Source organism: Anabrus simplex, chromosome 2 (assembly GCF_040414725.1).
Source record: "Anabrus simplex isolate iqAnaSimp1 chromosome 2, ASM4041472v1, whole genome shotgun sequence".
Lineage (NCBI taxonomy): Eukaryota > Metazoa > Arthropoda > Insecta > Orthoptera > Tettigoniidae > Anabrus > Anabrus simplex.
Window position 1 is genome coordinate 241,529,527 of NC_090266.1, and position 23,499 is coordinate 241,553,025.

Below are 23,499 nucleotides of genomic sequence, written 5' to 3' on the forward strand. Positions count from 1 at the left end.
ATGACTGAGCTTACACACTACACATCCATTGATAGTCGAAATGTAGCTGTTTAGTATCTCTGTTTAATTTAGGTTTTGTCTTCTCTTGTTGAACAATGCTAGGGGACGTTAGATTTAATTAATTATAAGGTGTGACATCTTTTCTCTAAGAATTGTAGAAATTCATCGAGTGATGGAGATTGTTTAGCTGATAACATGAGTTCCCAGTCTTTCCTTGTGTTGGCATCAACCTTATCTAAATACAGCTTAGAAATTATTAGTTCATGGAGTGGAGCTGATAATTTTAGGGTTTCAATAGTGTTTAAGTGACCTTTACAATGACTTAATAAAATGCGTAAGGAATGAGGACAATCTTTAGTTGTTGCTGGTGGAGATAACAATGCCTTCATAAATATGTGTTGTGGCTACTAAACTTGGATTGCTATTTTTCCTACGTCTTTCAACTCTTGCCTTGTCTTTCCTGCTCTTATCCATTGTTTTCCTCCCCATTTCGCAAACCAGTCTGCCCATTTAGTTCTTTGCCTTTCCACGTTCCATCTTCCGCCCCTGGAATCTCACATCATCATTTGCGAATCCACCGATTTTGGTCCAGTCTCACTACATGTCCTCCCCATTTCCATTTTAGCTGATCGGCTGTCGTCGGAGCGTCTTTCATGCCAGTTCTCCTTCGTATATCTTCATTCCGTATTCTGTCCCTCAGTGAGACCTGGAGTATTTTTCTTTCCATTTTACATTGGCATCTCTGGATCATTTGCCTTTGTTTTAGTGCCCAGGTTTGGCATCCGTATAGTAGTACCGATATCACATATTCTTCTAGGACTTAAGCCTTAAAGGTGTGTTTCACAGTCTTGTTATGAACTTTTGGGACCAGAAACTCTACCATGCTTGTCCTCTTCGCCATTTGACCTCTTTTAATGGCCAAGTATATATATTCCTCTACATATTTCAGTGTTTCTCCATTTACGCTGACTGGGGTTTCCAATGCATTGGTCATTAACTTTGTTTTCCTTGCGTTCATTGTCAGACCCACTTCTTTGCTGGTGTTGTCTAATTCTATTATCATTTGTTCTAGCTCTCTTGACAACGCTGCAACCAATAAGATGTCGTCTGCAAACTGTAATTGCGTTAGTCTTGCTCCATCTATTTTGATGCTTACCTGTTTTCCCAGTCTAGTTTTCTGAACTGATTCTCCAGTAAACATGTGAATAATTTTGGTGAGAGGGGGTCACCTTGCTTTACTCCCCTTTCTGTCTTGATGTTATTTCCTTATCTTTCTGTTTTTATTCTGGCCTTACTACCATCTTAAATTTTATCCAGAAGTCTGATGTATTTGTTCTAAATACCTTGTTTGCTCAGTGCTTCTAAAACTTATTCCCATTCCATGGAGTCGAATGCTTTATTGTGGTCCACAAATGCTATATATATATCCAGATTGAATTCTTGTGTTTTTTCGAACAGTTGATTCACTGCTTGTAGGTGTTTGTTCTAAATCCTGCTTGTGTCACTCGTGGTTGTTCGTCTGGTGCCTTCATCATTCTCTTGGTTAGGATCTTCATGAAAAGTTTGTAAAGATTTACAATTAGGTAGTTATTTATATCGTCTTTGGCTCCTTTTTTGTGCAGGAGTATGATGATGCTTCGTTTCCACTCCCTTGGTATGTCTTCTGATTCGAGTATCTTGTTAAATAGCATAGTTGACGAATGGGGTTATGTCTTCTTCACCCCATTTAAGGAATTCATTGTAGATTCCATTTTTCCCCTGGGGATTTTGCATTCTTTGCTTCCCTTATAGCTGCTCTTACTTCACTGGGTAGAATGGGTAGTATTTCTTCCTCATTGTCCTCTTTTGGTGTCTTTTGGTCATGATAACGTGTGCCGTCATCATCATCTTCATTTCCTGTTTCCAGCTTCCCGGGTCGGGTTGTGAATCAAGGACCTCCATCGCTGCCTGTCTCTTCACCACTCTTCTCCCTTTTTAAGTACATCTTCTGGTTTTCCTCCCCTCTTCTCTATGCACTCCCACATTGAATCTGTCCACCTCTTTTGGGGTCTTCCTTGTGGTCTCTTTCCAGTCAACTTCTCTGAAAAAGCTCTTTTCTGGCACTCTCTCTTCTGCCATTCTCATCACATTCCCATACCACTTTAGCTTTGTTGTTTCTATCCTGTCCTGAAGTTTCAAGATTCCTGTCCTTTTCCTTTATCTCTTCATTTCTAATTCTAGCCTTTCTGGTCTTGCCCTTGATACCTCTTAGGAATTTCATCTCCGCTGCCTGGATTCTACTCTCCTCTCGTTCTGTTGTAGTCCAAGATCCAGCTGCATAGGTTAGTATGGGTTCATAATAGGTTGAATATAATACTTTCTTACTTTTCTTCGGGACATCTTTGTTCCACAAAATACCCCTTACACTCTGGCAGAAGCTGTTTGCTCGTTGTATTCTTTTCCCAATTTCCTCGGTTATCTTTCCATCTTCTGTGATCACACTTCCCAAGTACTTTAAACTTTTAACCACCGAGCTTGATAGCTGCAGTCGCTTAAGTGTGGCCAGTATTCAGTAATCGGGAGAGAGTGGGTTCGAACCCCACTGTCGGCAGCCCTGAAGATGGTTTTCCATGGTTTCCCATTTTCACACCAGGCAAATGCTGGGGCTGTACCTTAATTACAGCCACGGCCGCTTCCTTCCCATTCCTAGGCCTTTCCTATCCCATCGTCGCCATAAGACCTATCTGTGTCCGTGCAACGTAAAGCAAATAGAAAAAAAATTTTTAACCACTTCCAGAATTTTACCATTCAGTTTTATCTTTCCTCTTCCTTCCTTCCTTCCTTCCTTCCTTCCTTCCTTCCTTCCTTCCTTCCTTCCTTCCTTCCTTCTTTCCCCTTGTCATCACTATTGTTTTACTTTTCTCTGTGCTTACTTTCATCCCAAATTTTTCTATCTCTTGATTCCATACATCTACTTGTTTTTGCACCTCCATTTCATCCTCACCCCATATCACTATATCATCTGCAAAAAGCTTCCCAATCTCTGTTTAATGTTCGTATGAATTTCATCCATGACTATGATGAATAGTATGGGGGATAGTACACTTCCCTGTCGGAGACCAGTTTCAACTTTAAACCATTTTATTTTTCCTATACTACAGTAGTCTTCATACTACTAACACAATTTTTGTACATAGCTTTTATTATTTGCACTTCCACCTTGTTAACTTTTTTTTTTCCTTAATGTGTCCCATGCCAACTGTCTGGGCACACTGTCATAAGCTTTCTCAATGTCAATAAATGTTATAACTACGTCTTTTCCAAACTCCCATCTTTTCTCCATCATATGTCTTAATGTACAGATCAGGTCAAACGTTGATCTGTCTTTCCTAAAACCATACTGTTCTTCTTCTATTTCTCCTTCTAGCTTCCTCCTCTGTCTTCCTTTCAATACTCTCTCAAATATCTTAGCTACATGGGCAAGAAGGGTGATTCCTCTGTAGTTATTACATTCTTTGTTATCACCTTTTTTTTTTTTCAAAATTGGGATAATTAAACCCTTTCCCCACTCTTCTGGGATCTCTTTCTTCCTCCAGATTATTCTAGATAATCTATACAGCCACTGTAGCCTCATTGGTCCTGTTGCTTTTATCATTTCCGTAGTTACCTCATCCACTCCTGATGCTTGACCGCTCTTCATCTTTTGTATGGCTTCCTCTATTTCTAACATCGATATCTCCTTCTCTTGTTCTTTTTTTTCCCCATTGTTTCTTCTTGCTCCTTCTCATCTACCAGTTCACTGTAGATAATATATAGCAATTCTGGGAAGTATTCCTCCCATCTTTTTAGTATGTCATCTCTTTGCATCAATATCTGTCCTGTTTCAGTTTTTACAAATTTTGCATCTTCCCTGTTTTGTAAACTATTCTTCACCAAACCATACAAAACCTTTTTACTTCCCTTTACATCCTCCTGTAAAGTTTCTGTGAAACTTTTCCAGCTCTTCCGTTTCTCTTGTACTATTTTCTTACACACCTTTTTTGCTTCTTTATATTTATGCCAATTCTCTGTACTATTGCTGCCTATCCACTTCCTCCAAGCCATTTGTTTCCCTTTAACTGCTTCCTTTACGCTGCTGTTCCAAGGAGTCTCCTTTTCCTTTTTCCTCCCTGATAGTCTTCCACAGGTGTTTACTGCACACTGTACAAAACCATTTCTGAAACATGCCCATCCTCTTCCACACTGTTCACATAACACTGGGGAATTTCTTTCTTTTCCCATATTTCTTTCTCTTTTAACTTCCATCCCTTTATTTTTCTTTCCCTTTTTTCTATTAACTTCGTTATTTTACCAAGTCTTAATTTGGCTACCACCAATTTATGGTCTCCGTGTGCCGTGTTGGGAGTTATTTGTATATAATTTCCTGTAGAATTTTGTTGCTGTGTCATTATCTGTTCTCTCGTGGCTTGCCTTTTACCACTGCTGTCTTTCACTCCCAGTATCCAATGTCTGTCCGGAGTTAATTCCTTTAGAATTTTTATTTATTGATTTTGTGTTTTCCATGATTTCTTTGACCATTTCCGTGTTGTGGTCTCTGATGTCTTTTTGGACTTCCCTTTTTGTTTATTGAATTTTGTATCTTCCAGCTTTTTGCATTTGTTTCCTTTGGCTTGTGGTTTCAAATGTTCTCTTTCTTTGATCAGTCTTTTGGTGCTATCCTATAGTTTTATTCTATTTCTTCTACTGTTTACCAGTGTTGAGGATTGCTTGACTGTGAGGGATATGCTGTTTACGAAGCTCTGTATAATATTCTTGTGCCTTCACATCTGTTTATTGGTTGAGTTCTTGGAAGTTATGTTGTAGTGCTTTTGTGTATTCCGCTCAATCTGTACTTTCATGGTTTGGAGTCTTGCTGTTGAAATAATGCCTCTTTTCCTTCTTTATTTTCACTTTCAGTCAGACCATTCTGTGGTCTGTATCAAATTTTAGACCATTGATTACTTGGATGTCTTTTACCACTTCTAGGCTTTTGGCTAGGATGTAGTCTATTTCATTTTTTTGTTTTCCCACTCGGAGTGATCCATGTCCATTTACTTTCCGGGTTTCTCTTGTAGAAGGTGTTTACTATTTTTAATCTTTGTCCTAATGCAAACTGTATGGGTCTGTCTCCTCTGTCATTTCTTGGTCCGTATCCATGTAGTCCCATGGGTTCTTCGTCTTCGTATTCCTTTCTCCCTACTTTGCTGCTGAAGTCACCAATTACGAATGTTCTGTGTGCTTTGCAGTCGTCTACTGTGTCTTCTGGGAGCATGTAGAAGCCTTCAATCTCTTCTTCTGTGCTTGCCCCTGTGGGTGTGTATACCTGGATTATTGTGATTATGCTGTTTTTTTATCTCTCTGAGATTCCTCTTAATTCCTGTATATTCTGTTTTAGATGGCTTTTAATAACAAATCCTACGCCTTTTGTCTTCTTGTTTCCCCTATGTTGCTAAAAATGTCACCATTTTCTTTTTCCGTTATGTCTTCGCCATATTGTCTGACTCTGCTGAGGCTCGTATATCGTATTTTATGATCTTGAGTGCGTTTTGGTGTTTCAGTTCACTGTCTTGCATTCTTAGAGTTCTGACGTATAATGTAGCTAGTATTAATTCGTCCTGGTTGCGTGCTGATTGTTAACATATATAATTAAACATATTCAAAAACACAATCACAGAAACAACAGTAATAAACAATCACACGATGCATTGCAAGGAAGAAAAAGAACACCAGATTTGAGCATTGTGTTGTTCTTTTTCATTTTAAAACCGTCAACTGGAACAGGACTTCTGGCCACATGGCAGCCAATAAAAACACATTTAGCTACTCAAAGCAACCAATAAGAGAGGGATCTTCAGCCACTAAAGAATCATTCAGAAATGGCGGCAGTTTCGAAACATATTTTAAGTTCTGAGATCAATGGCTTAGAACCATAAGAAACAAGTAACTGAATGGCAGGTCAGGAAACACTGTAAAAAATTGGGAGAGTTAGCAGGTATGCTCAAAATATGTCATTATGTTAATACTGAAAAATGTTCAAATCTACCAACATTTAAATAATAAAACTGACAGCATATATTCAAAGTAGCTCTTGCTTACCTGTTTTATTCCCAATAACTCGGAAATATCCATTATTATGCAACCACACCATATGATGCACCATACATAGACATGGAGAACAACATGAAACCACCATAATAACTGATAGTTATGGATGTTGATGTGCCACAGCACTGCCCATGGAGTTGGCAGCCAATACTTCACAAGAACCTGAAAGAAAAAGAAAAAAATCACTTGTGTAAAATCCATTCAAATAATATGTTGTACGATACACTGCTGGACAGTGTGAAACACCCACATATAAATGCCATTTAAACTTTCTACTCATATATGGGTACTATGCAGATTGAACCCGAACTCTGACAAACTTTTGGAGGTTGTTCAGGGATAGCTTCAGAGTATATTGGTGTAAAGGACCTGCAGTCTCTGGTGGGTCGCTACAGAGTAAATGCATTTCATTTGGGTTGTTGCCCCAATTAGCTTTGTATCTCTACTGCACTGAAAATAATAGTAATGTTATTTTTCTTATGTCTGTCCTAAATGCTAGTTCTTGACAGACAAGGGTGTCGGAATTTCGTCCCGCAGGAGTTATTCAACGCACCGGAAGCCAGTAACATGGAGTTATTACCTTCAAAACACATTTTCAAGGCATATTACAGACTTTTTCATGGTTGTGAAGGTATTTCACAGAAATAAGGATCATTGGGGTAACAAACCAAATAAATCATTATTACATTATTATTCTGTAATGAGCCACCAGAGACCACGGGTCCCTGATACCAATATACTCAGAAGGTATTCCTGAACAACCTCTGAAAGTTTTACAAGTTATAAATCTCAGAAAGTTTCTACTTGGGGTCTTGCTGTTGGAATAGTGCCTTTTATCCTTCTTTATTCTCACTTTCAGTCGGACCATTCTGTGGTCTGTATCAAATTTTAGACCACAGATTACTTGGATGTAGGAAAAAACCAACAACTCTCAAAGTCTGTCGGTGGAGATCGGGTTCACTGTGTACAATATAGAGCAGGGGTTTCCAATTTGTAAGGGCTCGAGGGCCACATTATAAACCTTTGGCAAGATCGTGGGCCACACTTTAATCATAGGCCAATTTTCTTAAAAATGTGCATAGCTCCACGGCTAAAGTGCTGGCCTTTCGTCGCAGGGGTCCTGGGTTCAATTCCCGGCAGGGTCGGGAATTTTAACCACCCTTGATTAATTTCGCTGGCACACGGGTGGGTGTATATGTTGTCCTCATCATCACTTCATCCTCATCACGACACATAGGTCGCCTACGGGCATCAAATCAAAAGACCTACACCTGACGAGCTGAACATGTCTTTCGGACATTCCTGGCACTAAAAGCCATACACAATTTCATTTCACCAATATAGTTGGTCCGTTATTGGACATAATAAATTTTCCAGCTAACTAATTCCTGGTTGCCAGCGAAATGGTGATTATGTAGAAAAATAGCTAAATGTTCAAACTGTAAAATGATGTAAACCATTGTAGAAATAAACAGATCTATGTATTTATAAAAAAATAGGAGACCTTATTTTTGGCATTACCTTTGTAGATGTAGATACTTGACTGTTTACGTGGATCCTGGTAGAATTATTTCTTGCTAGATTCTTAGTCAAATGCTTGTGATATGTCTAACATCATTAGTGCAACGTTCCTACCTCCCAATTTCACTTTCTTCAAACATCAATCAATTAATGACATATTTAAATATGTTTCAGGTTTACTTACAAATCCCCTTTGAATTTCGTTAAGTAAAATATATTGCCTTAATTGTGAATCGATCATCCTTTCTACAAGGCGACGAACAGCCGAACATACTGAGATAGGCCTCTAGTTCATTGGGCCATTTCGGTCTCCTCTTCCACTGTATATAAGAACAGTGCGTGCTCTCTGAAAGCCTCGGGAACAATATTCAATTTGAGCATAATCTGCATCAAAGAGAGAATTACCTCATAACATTGAGCCAGTTTAAGTTCTTACTAGTGCTTTGTCAGGTCCAGAGGACGTATCCAAAATGAGATTTGAAAATACAAAAAAATTTGAAAATAATTTAGAATTTTTCCTTTATGAGGTTTTACTATTAAAGCTTGATGTGTTCTTTATAAAATACAGAGAGAATAATTCATCTATCTTTCACAATACAATTTTTATGAAAATTTTTCAAGTAGAATTCAGGGACTGGCATTTTTAGCCAGAATTTCAGGGAACGGCTTAGAACTAAGAGGGTTAAAAGAATGGTTGAATTTGTTGAAGGTATGTAGAATTATTAATTACTACTATTTTATCATTCATTGCCACTGTTCTTATTATTTAACAGATGCTGAAGATCTGCCAAATGTTAGATTGCAGACAGAGAAGTACCGTATGTACCAATGCTAAGAAAAAGACATCAACAAGTGAAAGAAACAGTTTGTGGCCAGAAGGTTGTGTTATGTAGTGAAACAACAGATCAGATGGTTAGATGTGTATTTATTGTGCTGATTCACTGTCTTGAGCCAACAATGGAGCAAAAATTGTATGATGCTGATGTCCACAATCTGGAAGTAGGTGATGCAAAATCATGCTCCAGAGCAATTATTCAGTACGGAAGTACTCCATTAATTACGATATCTTGGGATTGGTGAGTGACAGTGCATGATATATGTTGGAGTGCTTCATTTCCCCTACAGGTATTCCTCAGAGAGCAGGCTGTGAACATTCAGTGTTGGGCACATCGACTAATTTTTTTTTTTTTTTTTTTTTTGCTAGTTGCTTTACGTCGCACCGACACAGATAGGTTTTATGGCGACGATGGGACAGGGAAGGGCTAGGAGTGGGAAGGAAGCGGCCGTGGCCTTAATTAAGGTACAGCCCCAGCATTTGCCTGGTGTGAAAATGGGAAACCACGGAAAACCATCTTAGGGCTGCTGACAGTGGGGTTCGAACCTAATATCTCCTGAATACTGGATACTGGCCACACTTAAGCACCTGCAGCTATCGAGTTTGGTCGACTAAATTTGATGGGATACATCTTCAGGAATGAACTGCTGAAACTTAATTCAATTGTGTCTATGATTAAGGCAGTGTCTTTTCAATACGAGAAAAAGCAAAAATCTGAAGGTTCAATTTTGCAAAGCATCCATTTAAGATCCCTACACTGTTTCCAGACCCAGTGATGACTAGGTGGAATACTTTGTTCGAAGCTGTCTTATATATTGGAAAACATCTGTGGGACATTGTTGAATTCATGCAATCAGAACTGATTCTTGACAGTAATACAAGTGTAAATTTTATGAAATAATTGGCAAATGATGAAGTTAATATCAATTTAGCTGAGAAAACATTTCCTTGCTAAGGATTTAGTGCAGTACATCACTACACTGGAGGATCTACATACTCAACAAGTCTGATGCTCTCCACTGTACAATGAAAAGTTATGAATTTTGAGTTCGCAAAACAAGGGAAATTTTATTCTGAAATATAAGAGAAGTTAAACTGCATAAGGGGCCGATGACCTTAGATGTTAGGCCCCTTTAAACAACAAGCAAACTGCATAAGAAGAGCAGACACTCAGGGAAATGTTAGAACAACTGTAAAACACATTAAATCATCAGCAGTTGCAAAATGGACCTGGCTCACAAAGTGTACTCAGCACTGGAAGTGTTCAGTCCAGCATTCATTATCGGCAGTAACATGGATACTTCCCTGGTAGAAATTATGAAGATTATCCCATTCTTTGGAAATCAGGATGATTCAGTGATCATACAAGGATATGGTAAACTTCAAGAGCAAACCAATAAAATTATTTTGAAAGATAGAAAGACTAATACTGTGAAAATTCTGCTTAGTCAACTTAACTGTCATCATGATTTTAACAGCAGAGCTCTTCAGTCAGTGAGGTATCCGTGTGCCAATGCTGACAGCGAACGTTTTTCTTCTTACTCGAGTGTCTTGAGAAACTCGCATTGCAACGTAAAAGAAGATAATGTAAACACTATAGCAATATTCTCATTTCAAAAGTAACAGAAAATAATGTACCTTACTTTGATGACATTATTATTTATATTACAATATTCTTTACGTTGCACCGACACAGACAGGTCTTATGGCGACGATGGAATAGGAAAGGTCTAGGAGTGGGAAGGAAGCAGCCATGACCTTAATTAAGGTACAGTCCCAGCATTTGTCTGGTGTGAAAATGGGAAACCACAGAAAACCATCTTCAGGACTGCCGACAGTGGGGTTCGAACCCACTATCTCCCGAATGGAAGTTCACAGCTGCGCAGCCCTAACTGCATGGCCAACTCGCTCAGATCTGATGACATTACATACCTATTTTAGCTAGATAGCAGACATGATAAAAATACATTTTCTTTAATATATAATTATATGAAATGGTATTTTGTTAATTGATTTCCATGCAAGATTTTCTCCATAAATGTTTTTATAAACCTTTTACAATTCCCAATCCCTAAAATGTCTCATGATTTCTCTGATAACATTTGTAAAAAGCCACAGTTATCCTTTAAAATCACAAAAATTCATTTTAAAAAATGTAAAATTCTTTAAAAATAATGTGAAATCCTTTTAAAAATAACAATGATTTTCACCAAAAAATGAAACGATTAACACAGATTTATATGGCACCACAGTCAACAATTCAATGTAATAGTATTCGGTAGGCCTACATGTGAAATTCATCTGATCACCTGTTTTTAATTCAGTATCTGTACTGGTGGGTACATTTGTAATTAATGGGGGCTTGAATTGGGAAGAATATCACTGTGGTATGCCGGCCCCGCAGTGTAGGGGTAGCGTGCCTGCCTCTTTCCCAGAGCCCCGGGTTCGATTCCCGGCCAGATCTGGGATTTTTACCTGCATCTGCGGGCTGGTTCGAGGTCTACTCAGCCTATGTGATTACAATTGAAGAGCTATCTGATGGTGAGAGGGCGGCCCCAGTCTCGAAAGCCAAGAATAATGGACGAGAGGATCCGTCGTGCTGACCACACAACACCTCGCAATCTGCAGGCCTTCGGGCTTAGCAGCGGTCGTTTAGTAGGCCAGAGCCCTTTGGAGCTGTTGCACCATGTAGTTTGGTTTGGTATCATTGTGGTATAAATACTAAACAATATCCCCATTATTAACAATATAATTATATACATTGGACAATACTCACCTCCAGTGTTGTGCATGACATAATAACATATAAGCACCTTTCTACGTCTTTCAAACCCAGCCTTGTGATCATCCCTTTGAAAGAAGCTTCAGCCATAAACGAGTGTTGAAACATAAACATGCACAGCAAGCTCAGATCCACAAGTAATGCCCACAATGTATTACTCCATGTTTGATCTGGAATATAAAGTTTTATATATATATATACCAGTATACAAGATAATTTAATAGCAATTTTTATTTGAGGAATCTTAGTGCATTTGTTATTTGCTCCTTATAACAGCAGGAATAAAATTACAAGAGTAAAAGTATAAAAATAAGCAACATCCTTAAACATTAAAGAAAAAATAACCTCACAACTTCTTTCTAAGAAAAGATGGATCAAGGGATAGACAAGCTCTGCACCATCATCAAGAGGGTAAGATAAGGTTACCAGACATTCCTGTTTCCCAGGAAGGTCCCTGACTTATATTTTGCCCTTGTACCAAGCTGAAATCCGTCACTTATTTTGAGAATCTACTCATTTTTCTTTTAACTTTACCATTGGTGGATGCTTAAATAAGCGACTGGTACCAGCAAGGTGACAGGTGCAGCTGTCTGTAATAGACTGCTCATTTAAATGTGGCAAAGTTCAAGCACATAGTTGATCCTTACTAAAAGCTCCATGTGTGTTGCTGTAGCAGCCGGTCAGAGAAGTAGACATAGGAGAGAGCCTACGTCGTTATTATGAGTGTGCAACTATTTTGATGAGAATGGAAGAAGAAAAAAAAAAGAGAGAGAGAACAAGTAATTAAAATTGCTGTGTTGTGTGATGTTGAAACTTTATGCAAATATGGGTTCTGAAGTACACTTTAATTTTTTCCTAAATGAGCAGCAGAGGAGGAGCAAAGGAGATGGTGGGCACAAGTAGTTAACAAAAAATACCTAAATACTTAAAATTATCTACCTGTTTCAGTTTTGTATCACCAATCTGACATTCAATTCTGTTGAATTTCTTACCTACTGACATCAATTTAGTCTTCAAGTGTCTAATTTTTATACGATACCCATTGCACCGATTTTCAAGTTCCAAGATATTAGACTGTAGGCTTTCGGCACAATCTGCCATTAGGGCCCAAGTCGTCAGCATAGGCCAGACTGCTTACTACATTTCCACCTAACTGAATCCCTCCCTACCATTTTATGCCTTTTAGCAGATGATCCATGTAAACTATGAACAGCGAAGGTGAAAGATTACAGCCTTGTCAAACCCCTGTAAATACCCTGAACCAAGAACTCATTCTACCATCAATTCTCACTGCAGTCCAATTGTCAACAAAAATGCCTTTGATTTTAATAATCTATCCTCAATTCCATAGTCACCCAGTATAGCGAACATCTTTTCCCTCGGTAACCTGTCAGATGCTTTCTCTAGATCTACGAAACATAAACATAACTGTCAATTCCTCTTGTAACATTTTTCAATTACCTGGCGCATATTGAAAATCTGCTCCTGACAGCCCCTCTGTGGTTTGAAACCACTATGGTTTTCATCCAACTTCCTCTGAACCACTGATCGCACACTCCCTTCCAAGATGCCAGTGAATAATACTTTGCCTGGTATACAAATCAATGAGATACCTCGATAGTTGTTGCAATCCTTCCTGTTCCCTTGCTTATAGATAGATGCAATTACTGCTTCTGTCCAATCTGAAGGTACCTTACCAACACTCCATGCTAATCTTACTACTCTATGAAGCCATTTATTCCCTGCCTTCCCACAATACTTCACCATTTCAGGTCTAATTTTATCTATTCCTGCTGCTTTATGACAATGGAGTTTATTTACCATCCTTTCCACTTCTTCAAGCGTAATTTTACCGACATCATTTTCTTCCTCCCCAAGAGCTTGGTTGTTTGCGGCAGCACCAGGAAGATGTCCTTTTACACTGAGAAGATTTTCAAAATATTCCCTCACCTGTCCAGTGATTCCCTGGGATCTATTATGAGATCACCTGAATTACTCAACACACTGCTCATTTCCTTTTTTCCTCCCTTCCTAAGATTCTTTATTATTGTCCAGAAAGGTTTCCCTGCTGCTTGACCTAGCCTTTCCAGGTTATTAGCAAAATCTCCCCACGACTTATTTACGGATTCAACAACTATTTGTTTCGCTCTGTTTCTTTCATCTACATACAAGTCCCTGTCTGCATCGGCCCTTGTTTGGAGCCATTTCTGATCAGCCTTCGTTTTACATTTACATGCTGCTCTCACTTCATCATTCCACCAAGATGTTCGCTTTTTCCCGTCTTCACACACAGTCGTTCCTAGGCATTCCTTTGCTGTTTCTACTACAGCATCCCTGTATGCCAAAAATTCTCTTTCTATATCCTGAACCTGCTTACTGTCCACTGTTCGAAACTTCTCACTAATCATATCCATGTACTTCTAATTTCCTCATCCTGGAGATTTTCTACCCTTATTCGTTTGCAGACAGATTTCATTTTCTCTACCCAAGGCCTAGAGATACTTAGTTCACTATAGATCATATAGTGGTCTGTATCATCGAAAAATCCCCGAAAAACCCGTACATTCCTAACAGACTTCCTGAATTCGAAGTTGGTTAAGATATAGTCTATTATGGACCTGGTACCCCTAGCCTTCCATGTGTAGCGGTGAATAGCCTTATGCTTGAAGAATGTATTTGTAACTGCTAAACCCATACTAGCAAAGTAGTCCAGCAAGCGCTTCCCATTCCCATTAGCTTCCATATCTTCCCCACCCTTTCGTATCCTTCAATTCTATTTCCAACTCTCGCATTGAAATCGCCCATTAGTACTATCCTATCCTTGCTGTTGATTCTGACTACGATGTCACTCAATGCTTCATAAAACTTATCAACTTCATCCTCATCTGCACCGTTACATGGTGAATACACTGAGACAATTCTCTTCCTAATTCCTCCAACTGCTAAATCTACCCACTTCATTCGCTCATTTACGTGCCTAACAGAAACTATGTTGCGTGCAATAGTATTCCTGATAAACAGCCCTACCCCAGACTCTGCCCTTCCCTTTTTAACACCCGTCAAGTACACTTTATCAAATCAAAATCTCTTTATTTGCAAATGAGGTGTCTACCTCGGTGGCAAATGGTACACTAAAATACATTATTGTCAAGCACTAAATTTTAAATTAACAGGAGACGAAGAAAATTTTCCTAGAATACAATATTATACAATTTACGCTAATCATTTTTTCTATTAAACACACACATCATCCTTAATAAATTTATATTGTTTACAAAATTCTACTTATAATATCTTACAAACATAGTTAACTCATATACAGTACGGTATGTGAAATTACTTCTAATAATACTATACAACTGGTATAAGATTAAAATTAACACTGAATTTATTTACATATTTATATTTTACCCATTTTGGAACCTAAGTAGCATAACGACCTGCTGCGTCTTAACCAGAGCCCCTTTTGCCACCACTTTTCAGAGTTCCTGAAGGGCCTTCACAGCTACCGTAGCGGTCCCAGGGCCCTCGAAGTCCCCACTGTACTTCACCCCTACAGGCAGTCCCCTACTTGGGCTGTCCAAACTCCTTAGACCAGGGGATGGAATTAATTTAATCACACACATTTATTATTTACAATATCCTGCACTGGTCGAATGCCCTCTAACATTTAATTTATTATCTCTGTTGTTGTTTATTCTCTTCTTGAATATCTGTACAGATTTTGGAAAAGGATCAAACACTACCCCTGGTAAACTGTTCCACTCCTTCACGCCCTTCCCAATGAAAGAAAATTTACCCCAATCGCTTCTGCTAAAATTCCTTCTAATTTTGTACTTGTGGTCAGTTCTACCAATATAATTATTTTCCAACCGAAGCCTCTCACGGATATCTCCCCATGCTTCTTCTCCTGTATAGGCTCTATATAATCCTATAAGTCTAGTTTTCTCCCTTCTCTTACTTAAAGTTTCCCACCCAAGTTCCTTTAACATTTCTGATACACTACTCTTTCTCCTGAAATCCCCTGTTACAAACCTTGCTGCTTTCCTCTGCACACCATCTAGTTCTTTTATTAGGTATTCTTGGTGAGGATCCCAAACACTGTTTGCATATTCCAATAATGGACGAACCATACTTAAGTAACTTTTTTCTTTTAATTCTTTGTTGCATCCTTTAAGTAGTCTCATTATGACATGTAACGATCTGTATGCTTTCCCAACAATGTCATCAACATGACCCTTCCAGTGCAAATTACTTTCAAATCTCACACCTAAGTATTTGCACTTGCCATCTTTTGGGATAACTACCTCATCCAAAGTATATTCAAATTCAGTTTTAAAGCTCCTGTTTGTAAATGTTGTAACAGTTGATTTGCCTCCATTAATCTTCATATTATTTTCTTCAACCCATTCTTGGATACTGTCAAGGTCCCTTTGTAATTCTGAACAATCCTCAATGTTATTTATTTCCCTATAAACAATTATGTCATCTGCATACAATCTTATTTTCGATGTTATATTGTTCCCTAAATCATTTGCGTATATTAAGAAAAGTAACGGACCGATTATACTACCCTGTGCAATTCCCTTCCAGACTTTCTCTTCCTGTGATATATTATTTCCTACTTTGACTTTCTGAACCCTTGAATTTAGAAATGTTCTTATCCAACGTATAACCCTTACATCCAATCCTATTCCCTCCAATTTCTTTAATAATATTCCATGTTCCACTCTATCACAGGCTTTGGAAAGATCTATGGCTATGCAATCTAACTGACCTCCTGAATCAAACTGATCTGATATGTCCTGCTGAAATCCCACCAGTTGTGCCTCGCAAGAAAATTTCTTTCTAAATCCATACTGGCTCCTCATGAACCAATTTTTATCAATACATATCCCTCTGATGTACTTTGCTATTAAACTCTCCAGTATTTTACAAACTATACTGGTCAGGCTGATTGGTCTGTAGTTCTCTGGTTTCCTTTTATCACCCTTTCCTTTATAAATTGGTATTATTATAGATTCCTTCCATTCCTTTGGTATCACACTATTATTTATGACATAGTCAAAGAGAAATTTTAAATAAGGCACCATATACCACCCCATTGTCTTTAATACCTCCCCAGTAATTTGATCACTTCCTGCTGCTTTTCCTTGCTGAAGCAGTTGGATTTCTCTGAAAATATCTTCATTTGTGAATGAGAAGCTTCTTGTTTCCCTCTGTGTCTCTCCCTCTCTATCTTCTGTTACGGTTTCCAAGTCCTGACAATCTTCTACTGAATCTCGGAATTCCCTACTAAAGAGGTTTGCTTTCTCAGTATCTGTTAAATAGTGTTCACCCCCTTCTCCCACCATTGTAGGAATTTGGATTCCTTTTCCTTTTTGATTCCTAATATATGAATACAGCTTTTTCCATTTCCCTTTGTGGTCATTACCCTCTTGAAGAATGCCATTCATATAATTCTCTTTTGCTTCCTTTTTCACGCTATTCAGTTCCCTCATTAGCTGTTTTCTACTTTCTCTACTCTCCCTACCTGCTTTGATTTTCCTATTTACTATTCTACATTTTCTTTTTAATTTTCTTATTTCCCTTGTGTAATAAACAGGGTCTGAGGTCATTTTACCCTTCTTAACAGGTACAAATCTCTTCTCTCCTTCCCAAATGATTCCTTTAAATTTAGCCCAAAGTGTATCCACATTATTCCCTTCACTTATCCAACAACTGAATTGTGATTTAAGGTAAGTCCCAAATTCATCAACTTTAGTTTTTCTGTATAATTTCTTGTCTTTTGTGACCCTCTTATTAAGCATTTTTGGTACAAGTCCTACATCCATTATTACAGCCTTATGATCACCTATTCCTTCAATTACCTCAGTTTTATCAACAATTTCCCATGGTTTAACCAAGAATACATCTAGCAAGTTATTGAGACGAGTTGGTTCTTGTACTACTTGTGTAAGTCCTCCCTCCCAAATTAACTTATTTGCCAGTTTCTGTTCATGGGCTTCACTTGCAGCTCCATTCCATTCAACTTCAGGCAAGTTTAGATCTCCCCCAATTATTACCGTATCATTATTGTTTTTATGAGTATAATCTATTATTTTCTCAAATATTTCCATGTCTCTTTCCTCTCTTCCAGGCCTATATGTTCCTATAATTCCCACCTCCTTCATATTATCACAAACTAATTTTATCCCTAATATTTCATCCCTTTCATCAGTAAACCATTCATGCGAACAATAAGTTTCCTTCACCAGAATAAATACTCCTCCTCCCTTTTTATCTCCTCGGTCTCTACGATAGACTGTATACCCTTCTGGAAATACTTCTGTATTACCCACCCCTTCTCTCAACCACGATTCCACTCCTATCACCACATCCGTCTCATAAGATTCCATCAATGTACCGAATTTTAATTGTTTATTTACTACACTCTGACAGTTTACCAAGAGCAATCTCAGACCTCCTTCCTCCCTAAAACTTGACTGTTGCAATTGGGTAACGTTTGACTCATGAGTTGAGAACTTCCCTGGAACCCAGATCCTTGTACATAGATCTTGATTGAAGGGTCTGGGTTTTCTGGCAAGTTTCCCTGTATGTGCTAGTTTAGTGGTATGGGTTTTCTTAAGTACAGATTAGTTTGCAAATCTCTGTTGATAATTGTAGCAATTTGTCTACAGAGAGTTGCTTTTCCATTACCATTTAGATGTAACCCATGTCTAGTGAACATTTGCCTGCCAAGACCTAAAGTATCTACTACATAGACATTTCTAAAACTCTTACTTAATCTCTTGATTTTTATATTTACATCATGTACAGCTTTGTTCACACGAGTCCTCTAAAAGGTCAAACCTGGGTGGCACATTTACTACAATTACTTTTGAGTCAGGTAGTTTAGAAATCTTACCTCTGAGAGTCGTAATTAATTCCTCACCTTCATTTGCAGCAATGTCATTTGTACCACTCACAATCACCACATAATTGTCCTTCTCTAACACAGGATCACAACTTGAAAGGACGTCTTCAGTTTTGGCACCTGGTTTTATTAGTCCTAAAACCTCAGTCTCTGGATTCTGCAGCTCATCCTTGATGCCTTCTGCCATACCCCGCCCTTGACTGTCTGCGTAGAGATGAATCTTTGGCGATCTTGACTTTCGGTTGGTTTTCTTCTTCTGTAGCTTACCTCCACTGGATTTAAAATTATTTGGAAAACTTGGTGTGTCTTCTTCTGGAACTTGCTGCAATAATTGAAATCTATTTTGGCACTGCAAAGAGTTTTTTCCCGGTTTTAAGTTGTACGTAGTTTCTCCCATATGTTTAACATTAGGCCTAAAATGGCCACGCGTCACTTCCGTCCACGGCGATCATTCTTCTCCAATGTCTTCTTTATCTTCCAGTTTCTTTATTCTGTCCTTTAAGCTTTCATTTTCTTGTTTCAGAGCACATAAGTCCTCTTGTAGCACTCCTAAAATCTTAATTATAGTTTTGTTAGTCTCTCTTTCTTGTTGTTCTGCCTCACTCTCAGTTTGTTTACACTCGGGACACAGCCACTCACTTTCTTCAATATCAGTCCTATTTACAATATCTGCACAATGAAAATGGTACCATCTCCTATCTCTTCCTCGTTATCTCCCCTTACCCAAATATCACTTACTCCTAGTCCATCCAGTTGCATCCTCTTTGCTGACTCAGCCAGTTCTACTTTCTTTCTTCCATAAGCCCCATTAATATTGATAGCTCCCCATCGAATTCCATTTTGTTCGCCAAGTTGTTTCCAAGGAGTTCCTCGCCTGTCAAATGAGAATGGGACTCCGTTACTCCCATAGGTCCGAGGCTTGCTTAAAATGTTCTGAGCTCAGTAAATTCGTGAAGCAGGATGCTAAGCTACTTACACATAATCCAAGAAAGGATCTCTCCTATAATGGGTTAGGGACCACCGGTGGATTGTATAGTCCTGGCCACCTGAGCACAAGGAGGGCCACAACTCAGAATATGTCCGAGATGCCCACTCCTATTCCATAGCAACCGGTATCCCGACTCTCAGGACCACTTACTAGGCCACTCAGCCGTAGCCCATGGTTCACGAACTAGAACGTGACTCAGTCAGTCAATTCAACTAACAATTAATATTGAAGTTCAGGTATATATAGACTCACAAGGGAGTTAGCACAACTTGCGATCGCAATCGCAATCACAGGTGATTTGTGGTTTGTATGAATATGTTTGAGGTGCTGATTACAACACTGTATAACTTGAGTGCCATCGCCAATTACACTGTAAGTTGCGAAGATTCGCTATTCCGCTCAAAGTAGACCAAAAGGAACAAGATATTGTGGCTTTAGTAACTTTAGACACCGTAAACGTTTTCTCTAGCTACTTTGGTTATTTTACGTGTATGCTATGTTTGACACACGCCACGCAGTGTCCAAGGTCACCCGACACAGTTGCCGATGCGACATCTAGGGGAACAAGACAGACATTCCGCATAAGAGCAAGGAAGCTAGTATAATAGGGACCTTCGTCTGTGTTGTATCTGTTTCGACCACCCCTCCTGGGTGCACATCTTACATTCAGCCGCTTCATGTGCTATTCTTCCGACAGTTCAAGGCGGTGCTGAAGCGGATTGAAAATCAAATTATCCTTAACAACTATCAGTTCACGCCATCGTCGAGGGATTCCATTTCGTTGCTGATGTGCATTCTACACAATCAGTTCTGTTCTTCAGTCTTCGCTGACTTTGTTTGGTACTCCTGGACTGTAGCTGGATATGATGACTTCAGACCAGAAAGGTTTCAATCACCATCCGAACGTACTTTTGATGTTCAAAAGTCGTGTGACTCGGAAGACTGCTTATTGCAAGCATTAATTAAGTATTCCTACTGTGATAAGCATCTCTGTTTTCGGCACTTTAAACTCAGTGGACATGCTCATCCTCGTAATCTTCTGCCAAGAGCTACCAACAACAGATATTTTGAACTCGGTGCCTGAACATGCGCATGATTGTAAAGTGCAGTGTAATTGTCGATGACACATACTGTGTGCATATTTGTAATGTACATGTAAAACACTTAAATACAAACCAGAAAGTTTTTGCAATTGCAGTCACAAGTTGTGCTAACTCCCTTGTCAGTTGCTCAATATGTAATTTTTCTTATGTTGGCCAAACTGGCCACAGTTTCTCAACTAGATATGCAGAACATTACAACGCCCAAAAACATAATAAGTTCTCTGCGATGAGTAACAACATGGACACAGGCCACGAATTTACTACAACAGATCGGGATTTACAAATCTTGGAAAAGGTAAGCTCATGATGGAATATGAAAACTTATACATCTTCCTAGACCAACAATTTAACAAAGACAAAAACTTAAATGACGTAATGGATAACAAGAGCATCTTTACAAACAGATCCCAATTCTATTAATAAAATCATCCCTTCAGAATAGTAATTTTTATAAAATATTTAGCACTAAAACAGTAAACACTCCTATCAATCCAAAAGAAAAAAACCACACACACACACACACACACCCCTCCCTGCCTCCCGCTACCGGCAACTCCACCTCATGCGCAACGAATAACCCCTTAGCCACGCCTTCTCAAGCTCAACCCCCTCCACCAAAACTTCACAAATACAACACGCGAAGTAAGAGCTCGGCGACGGCCAGTAGCTCTAAAGTTCTCAACATAATAAGTTAACATCTCAGCAGTTGAAGGGGTAAGTGTCAACACTTTTCATTCAACGTCCACTATTTAGAACCCTCATTCCAATGGTTCTTCATTAAACTTTCAAAATAACTCTTTAATTACAGAATTTCATCACACACTTGGCTACATATCGATTGACAACAACTTTTACTACAACAACGTTCCCTTTCGACTAGTACGCTTACGCTTAAAGTAAATACAAAATGTTAATATTCCACCTTCTCAATACTAAAAAATCATTTGATGTTTTACCTGTTAATATTCCACCTTCTCAATACTAAAAAATCATTTGATGTTTTACAAAAACATTACAATGTAAAAACATTACAATGTAAAACATCAAATGATTTTTTAGTATTGAGAAGGTGGAATATTAAAATTTTGTATTTACTTTAAGCATAGTCTTAACTCAATACGGAACCTAACAATGAAGTTTATTACTAGTACGCTTACTTCAACACGTCCAACAACAAAGAGCTACACCTATCACAAACTCTTCCCACAAATACCACATCAAAGAAGATGGCCTAATGATGTCTACATAAACTTTAATATGGCCTACGGCATCCAGCATTCAAACTAATATTATCTCAAAAAAAAAAAAAAAAAACATGTCATATGAACATTCTTCAAATTTACAAGCACATAAATGAAAAAAAAAACTAATACTTATCAACTTCAAGAACCAAGGACTATTACCAGACAAAAAAAATGAATGGTCAACATCCCTAAAGGTTTTAACAACACGCAATTTGACAATTAATTGGAATGTGCTTTCTGATTTTTAACTTTATTGTAATATCTTTTAATATCATGAATCAACTACCTATGTCATAATTCTTAAATACTTGTCATGTTTCTAGACTCAAATATTAACACAAACACTGTTAAGCAAATACATAGTATACTACAATGCATACTGTAATAGTTGTTTAACGACCTCCAATCCATTTTATAAGACATAGTTACTTTTCAACAGTATTCATAAGTCATTTCCAATCAGGTATCTGATCTATTCCTAAGGTAAAAATATGGCTAATGATGCCTACTATTGATAGGCGAAACCTGTACCATCCAATGCATTCATTTTATGTTGACAATTTTGATAAGGACAAAGTCCTAGTTTTTAAGACTGTATTGTACTGAATAGGTGGGTAAACAATAGAAACATACTAGTGTTATTTAATAGTGTATGGTGAGTCAGGCATGGATGTCAAAATGTTCCTAAGTGGTGTAGAGAGTTTGCAGCTGGTCGGACTAAAATTCACGACGAACAAAGGAGCAGGAGACCGTCAATTTCCATCGAGACAGTCGTGAAGGTTGAGCAAATCATGGGTGAAGATCGGCGGATCACCCTGGATGATCTCTGCACTTTCGTTCGTGAGGTTTCCAGAAGCGCCGCTCACAGAATTTTAACGGAAAAGTTGAAATACCAGAAGGTGTGCACAAGATGGGTGCCACGCATGCTGACTGAAGACCACATGCGGCAACGAGTTGATTCTTCCCGTGCATTTCTTCAACGCTTTGCAGCCGAATAGGACAACTTTTTTGACTCAATTGTCACAGGTGATGAAACCTGGGCGTTCAACTTTACACTTGAGACCAAGCAACAATCACGCCGTGGCAGCATCCCTCTTTGCCAAAGCAAACACAGCCTGCCGATAAAGTCACGACAACTGTGTTTTGGGATCCAAAAGGGGTATTGTTGGTCGACTTTACATCCGCTGGGACCACAATTAACACTGACAGGTACTGTGAGACCCTCAAAAAAACTCAAACGGACAATTCAGAACCAGAGAAGAGGAATGTTGAGCAAGGGCGTAAACATTCTCCATGACAACGCTCGCATGCACGTCGCCCGGCAAACCGTTGCTCTCCTGCAACAGTTTCAGTGGAACATAATCACCCACCCACCCTATAGTACCGACTTGGCGCCCAGTGACCAGCAGTTGTTCTCCAAGTTGAAAGAAGATTTGGCTGAAAAGCGATTCAGCACCGATGACGAGGTGAAAGATGAGGTTCACAGCTTCCTGAACAGCATGGCGGTGAGCTGGTATGACATGGGCATACAAAAACTGTCACAGCGTCTACAAAAATGCATCGACCAAAATGGTGATTATGTAGAAAAACAGCTAAATGTTCAAGCTGTAAAATGATGTAAACTACTGTAGAAATAAATAGGCCTATGTATTTATAAAAAAACAGGAGACCTTATTTATGAGATTACCTTCATATGTTGGTGCTTATACCAGCTTGCTTTACGTTGTTGGTAAAAACGTGAAACACTACCACCTGCTTTACTGACAGCTGCAGAAGCTACTTCCTCCTCCCTTTTATCCCTCCCATGACCCTGTTCCACCTGACTTTTCCTATCCTCTGCTCTACATTTCCCTTCCTCCTACTTCCACACTTCTCAACAATAGTTTCCTGTTCCTCACCTTCCCTCTGTTGTTCTACCTGCAGTGACTCATACCGATCTCCTCCCTCATACTCCTTAACGCCTGGCCACACCCACAGTTCCTACACT

General features: G+C 38.7%; 1 protein-coding gene across 1 annotated transcript in view; it reads right to left on the reverse strand.

Moving 5' to 3' along the window:
* The window catches only part of LOC136862763 (nurim homolog), a 166,294-nt gene that overhangs the window by 132,615 nt on the left and 10,180 nt on the right, over positions 1-23,499 (reverse strand). Inside the window, exons 2-3 of the mRNA XM_067138997.2 lie at positions 11,256-11,431; positions 6,115-6,285 (exon numbers count right to left, since the gene is read on the reverse strand). Coding sequence (XP_066995098.2) covers positions 6,115-6,285; positions 11,256-11,431 — 347 coding nt within the window. The remainder of the gene's footprint in view (positions 1-6,114; positions 6,286-11,255; positions 11,432-23,499) is intronic.